This window comes from Chinchilla lanigera, unplaced genomic scaffold, assembly GCF_000276665.1.
Source record: "Chinchilla lanigera isolate Chin_1 unplaced genomic scaffold, ChiLan1.0 scaffold00094, whole genome shotgun sequence".
NCBI classification, from domain to species: domain Eukaryota; kingdom Metazoa; phylum Chordata; class Mammalia; order Rodentia; family Chinchillidae; genus Chinchilla; species Chinchilla lanigera.
In genome coordinates this window covers 1,308,689-1,314,716 of record NW_004955495.1, presented here as the reverse complement: position 1 = coordinate 1,314,716, position 6,028 = coordinate 1,308,689, and the positions used below count along the sequence as shown (strand labels likewise).

At 55.6% G+C, this 6,028-nt stretch overlaps 1 protein-coding gene across 3 annotated transcripts in view; it reads left to right on the top strand.

Moving 5' to 3' along the window:
• The window catches only part of Olfm2 (olfactomedin 2), a 64,047-nt gene that overhangs the window by 14,161 nt on the left and 43,858 nt on the right, over positions 1-6,028 (top strand). The window contains exon 1 of one of the 3 annotated variants that reach the window (XM_005405575.2): positions 7-212. The exons of the other annotated variants lie outside the window; for them this stretch is intronic. Coding sequence (XP_005405632.1) covers positions 78-212 — 135 coding nt within the window. The 5' untranslated portion in view covers positions 7-77. Of the gene's footprint in view, positions 1-6; positions 213-6,028 lie in introns of those variants that run through there. 3 annotated transcript variants of the gene reach the window in all.

The following is a 6,028-nucleotide window of genomic DNA, read 5'->3' as shown; positions in this document are numbered from 1 at the left end:
GAGGGCCGACGGACGGAGCGCCTGCCTGGCGGCGGGCAGGACCGGGGCCGCGCGGCGGGGCATGAGGCGGGGGCGCGATGTCGGTGCCGCTGCTGAAGATCGGGGCTGTGCTGAGCACCATGGCCATGGTCACCAACTGGATGTCGCAGACGCTGCCCTCGCTCGTGGGGCTCAACGGCACGGTGTCCCGCGCGGGCTCCTCGGAGAAAATCGTGAGTGGCCGCCGCGCAGGAAAGGGGGGCGCTCCCGGGGGGCGTGGTGCCACCCGTGTCGCCGGCGGGGCCCGGGGGCCCCTCCCCTTGGTACCCTTCAAAGTGCCCGGCGATCCGGGCAGGAGGTCTTGGGGGAACGCGGCGCGGAGGGAGCCCCGGGACCCCCGGCCGTCAGCGCGTTGCCTGGGTGACTGTCATCGATCAGGATCGGGATCGGCAGGGAACAGCGCCCCGGTGCCAGCCGCGGGCCGAGTCCGTTCCAGCCCCGGGCGGGGGCGGCCAGGGCTGCGGAACTGAGCCGAGTCCCAGCAGAGTGGGGCGGAGGGGGGGCGGGGGGCGGCCTCCGGGCGCGCGTGGCGGGGCCCCCCAAGGTCTCCGCCTGGGCCTCAGGGGGCTCTGGGTAGTTCCGTCTCTCTCGATCGCTCTCTATTTCCTCTCTCCCTGTCTCTGTCTCGCTGCTCCTGACTTTGTATCTCTTTTTGCCTCCCCCCGCAGCGGTCTGACCGTGTGCCCAGTATTTATCCCCAGAAGTCGCCCACCGGGGGGACCAGATGGGGCTCCCCCTGGCCCCGATTGCCCGCTCCCGTCCCCCCCCCGCCCTTCTCCCGTTTCCCTGGCTCCGAGCCCCCCCCCCCAGGCAGAAGAGGGGTCTCCCATTGGGGCCGTCGTGGCGGTGCTGTCGTCTTGGGGCTTCCTCCCCTTTGCACTTCCCCCAGCTCTCCTCGCCTGCCTTTCGCCTTTCTGGGAGCGCCCTCTCCTCTTCCAGTGCAGGGGCTGGGGCGCGACAGACATCCTCCCTTCCCTTTGTGTCCCCCCAACTTCTCCAGCACCCCCCCCCGCCCCGCTTAGTCCCAGTAGCCATCACTCCCCTTCTGTCTCTCCCCTCACTGGGGAAAAGAGACTTTGGGCCCAAGGGTCGCTCGCAGGCGAGTGTGGGGAGAGGTAGGAGGAGCGGGGGACAGCGTGCCACCCGCTGTGCCTGGCTGAGCCCGGCCCCTGGGGGCGGTGGCGCCGAGCTTGACACAAGTGTGAGCTTTCTGGCCAAATTCTCGGACTTGCAGCCAGCGTGTGAAACAACGTCTTTCCGTGTGTGTCACACGGAGCGGCGCTGTTTGGGTACGTTCTGGTGTGTGTGTGTCTTCGCGTGTATCTCGGTGTGTGTACTGGGGGCCGGAGCTGCGGCGAGTTCTGTGTGCATTGCCTGTGTGAAGGTCCAGCTGTGCGTGTGAGGGCACAGGCAGAACCGGTGTGGGTGTGTCCCCGCGTGAGCGTGTTCGGGCGTGGATGGAGCTGAGTGGGAGCCTCGTGGCACGTCCTTGGCTGTGGGCCTGTGTGTGTTCGCTGGTCCTGTGTGTGCGAGTGTGTTTGTATATGTGTGTGCATATTCCGTTACTGTTGTCCTGTGAGGGGGCAGAGAGATGGTGTTGCTGAAATCAGAAGCCGAATTCCCCTCCCCCGATGAGTGTGTCTGTGTGATGCGCTTGTGTTATGTGCAGGGGGGTGTGAGTGTGAGGTGCTAGAGGACTCGGTGACGGCCTAGGAGACGTGGCATGAGGTGCTCAGGAAAGGGTCTCCGGAGTCTGATAGATCTGTGTTAGAGTCTAGATTTGCCCTCAGTTTGCTGTGTGACTCTGGGTGAGTGACGGCAGTACTCTGACCTACAGTTGCCTCATCTTTTTTTTTTTTTTGAACTGGGAATTGAACTGAGGACCTCGTGCCTGCTAGGCAGGTGCTGTGCCCCTTTATTTGTCTTTGAGGGAGAGACTCACTGTATAGTTCAGCCTGCCCTTGAACCCACTGTGTTGCCTAGGCTATTCTCAAACTCACAGTGATCCTCCTGCCTCAGCTTCCCTAGTCCTGGGATCGCAGGCATGGGCCACCACACCCGGTAGTTTCCTCATCTTTAAAATGGAAGTAATTCCTACCTGGCAGAACTGTTGTGGGTAACAGAGACCCGTTGTCCAGGTCCCCATCTATCCATTCTGTTTCCCTCTGTCTCCATCTGTTCATTCTTCCATCCATCCATCCTTACTCATCCTTCCGTCTGTCTCACTATCTCTCCATCCATACATCCATCCATCTCACTATCCACGCATCCCACTATCCATCCAACCATCCATCCATCCATCCATCCATCCATCCATCCATCCATCTCACTATCCACATATCCCACTATCCACCCATCCTTACTCATCCTTCCATCTGTCTCACTATGTCTGCATCCATCCATCCATCCATCCATCTATCCATCCATCCATCCATCCATCCACCTCCATCCATCTTACTGTCTCTCCACCCATCCATGATTACATCCATCTCTCCATCCATCTCACTATGTCTCCATCCATCTATGCATCCATCCCCCCATGCATCCATCTCACTATCTCTCCATCCATCCGTTGCACTCACTATCCATCTGTCTTTGTTCATCTTTCCATCTGTCTCATCATCTATTGCTCCTTCCCTTGATCCATCTCATCATCTGTCTCCCCATCCATCTTCCCACCTATCCATCCATCCATGGCTCCGTCCATCCACCTCACCATCTATCATCTTACCATCCATCCATCATTCATCTCACCATCTATCCCTCCATCCACCCGTCACTCTCACTGTCTCTCCATCCATCTTTATTCATTCTGCCATCTATCTCACCAACTGTTGCTGTCTCCGTCCATCTCGTCTACCCGTCCATGCGTCTATACATTCTTTATATCGTCTGTGCATCTGTCCTTGCACCTGTTCTTTAAGGCGTCTACCTTGATGCCCATCCTGTTACCTTTCCTCTAACTCATCTACCTTCTCATCCATCCATCTCCCCACTCATCATCCATCACTTATCCTTTCATGGTTCCATCCATCCATCCATCTCTCTGCTCATACATTCACCAGTCCCTCTACCCATCCATTCTTTATCATCTACCATCTCATTACAATCTATGCATCCATCCTGCCACTCATCCATACCCTCACTCATCCACCCACTGAGTCAGCCATCCTTACCTTCATCTTTTTTTTTTTTTTGGTCTTTTTGAGACAGGGTCTCACTATGCAGTTCAGGCTGGCCTTGAACTCACTTTGTAGCCCAGGCTGGTCTCGAACACACAACGATCCTCCTGCCTCAGCCTCCTGAGGGCTGGGATTACAGGCGTGCGCCACCACGCCTGGCTACATCCATCTTATTTATTCAGCAGAACTACCAATGGCCTCTTTCAAGCACCTGTGTACTTGAAAACCCCGGGCTCACTGCATTTCATAAGAGATGCTCAAGTAGGGCTAAGATTTAGAGTGAAATATACCTGAATTTGAATTTTGATCCTGTAGTTTACCTGCTGTGTGACCTTACAGGAAATTATTTAACCTCTCTAAACTGGTTTTCTTATTAGTCAAGGAGAATTCAGTCTGCATTAGACTAAAAGATCCATGAAGAGGTCTGAGATTTGCTTAAGATCCACGAAGAAGTCTGAGATTTGCTTACTACCACCGAACCCTAAGGCCTGAAACAGAATAGACTTTTTTTGGTGGTACTAGCGATGCAACCCAGGACTTTCCTACTAAGCCATATCCATGGCCCTCATCTTCCTGTCTATCTGTCTGTCTGTCTATGTATCTATCTATCAAATTTGCAATCCTCCTGCCTCAGCCTCCCGAGCACTGGGATTACAGGTGTGCACCATCATGCCAGGTTCATGGTAGACTTAGGATAAATACAACAGTCACACTCTCATAAGAATTCCCAGGTTCCACCGCCAGATGGAAACAAATGGCTTAGTAGGTGTTCAGCAAGGAGAGGCCGTGTCATTCACCACCGCAGCCAAGCACACAGTAGGTGTGGTCTCAATGTTTGTTAGTGTCTAAATCAATTCCACGTCTCAGGGATTGCAGGGCAGAGTGGAAGTGACCAGGCACATAGTAAGTGCTCAGTAAGGAGAGGTAGGAAAACCTGAGCAGCGGGAGCTCCCGGAGCCCTGATGGCAAGATGAAGGACATGGGTGGCTTCAGGGGTGAGCGCAGACCCTCAGGTGGGCCTCTCTCTGTGTCCCGTTAGTCCCAGGAGCAGCTCAGCATCTTGGGGAAGGGGGAGGGAGGAAGTTGCCGCTGCTGCCACCTCTGGCCAGCTCCCAGCCATAAAGCATCCGCACCTGGGGGCCATAAATCTCGGCCCAGACTAAGCACCGCGGGCGGGCGGCCGGTGCTGCCCCCTGACAGGGATACAGTGAGCAACCTGCATCTTTGGGCTGGGTGCAGGGGGTTGGGGTCCTGTTTGGGGGGACGAGGAGGGTCTGAGCAGCTGTCAGCAAGAAGCTGTTTGCCGACTTCCCTGAGAAGAACCGAGACTCAGGACCTGTGTGTTTCCAGGACGGTGTTGGTGGGGAGCAGTTTCAAACCAGTCAAGAGAGGCTGAGTTGTGAGCCTGCCATCACTTGGGAGGCTGAGGCAGGAGGATCGTGAGTTTGAGGCCAGTCTGAGCTATGCAGCAACCCTGTCTTGAGAGAAAGAGGGGAGAGAAACACAGACAGAGGGGCTAATGCTGTGGTAATAACCTGAGCTCTCAGTGGCTTAACCTCTCCCCAGGCTGCTTTGTTTTTCCTCTTCCTCTTCCTCTCTCTCTCTTAAATTTTGAGACAGGGTCTTGCTATGTCACTAAATCACCCAGGCAGGGCTTTAATGAGCAACCCTCCTGCCACAGCCTCCCAGAGTGCTGGAATTACATGCATGTGCCCCTCACCTGGCTTATTTCTGGCTTCCACACTGCGCCCATCTTTGGCTGAGGGTTGGGGGGGTGAGCGCTGTCCATGGTGCCCCAGTAGGGACCCACGATGACGGAGGCTTTCTTGTGACAAGATCACTGAGGCAGAAAATGAACTGGAAGGTCACAGCAAACCCCCCCCCCAAGTCCCTAGAGCTCTGCGCAGGTGACTTAGATTCCTCTCAGCTGAAGCAAGTCACACAGCCAGGCCGAACTGCAAAGAGGGTTTCACCATGCCAGGGAGGACAGGAGAGGTGCGCTCTGATCCTTCAGTGCCTCCTCCTAAACAGCAGGTCCTCAAGGGGGCATCTCCGTTCATTCACTGAACAAACACTTACTGAACCCTTCCTGTGTGCCCGGCATGTAATGGTGAGCAAAACAGGCAGAAATCTCAACCTGGGGAACTGACCTTCTAGGACAGGGGCAGGGAGTAACAATTCCACAGATGAACCTACACTGACAGTGAGTTCGAGGTCAGCCTGGGCTACACTGTGAGACCCTGTCTCAAAAGGAAAAGAAGAAAGGACAGAAAGACAAGAGTGGATGAGCATTCGCCTAGCACATGGGAGGCCCTGATTCCATCCCTAGCACTGCAAAAGTGAAAGAGAGGGAGAGAGAGAAGGATGGATGGGTGGATGGATGGATGGATGCGTGGATGGATGGATGGAGGGAGGGATGGAGGAAGGGGTGGGTGGAGGGAGGGGTAGATGAGGTCCCCAGGACCCTTAGTTTCTGTTAGATCAGTCTCACCCACGGTACTTGTGACATGGCCCGGTGTGTGTGATGCCGGGGATATTTATGGGATGTTGTGGGGGCTGCAGTGAGGCACCAAAACCAGCCCTAGTGTGATGTGGCTTCTTGGAGGTGGCAATTCCTAAACTGAGTCCCCCCACCCCAACCCCTGCTGTAATGGAATCCAGGGCCTCACACATGCACACCCCAGCCCCTAAACTTAAGTCTTAAAACTGAGAAGGAATTGGCCAAGTGAAAGGAGAGGTAAAAGAACCAGATGTGGTGGTGCACGCCTGTAATCACAGCACTCAGGAGGCTGAGGCAGGAGGATCAC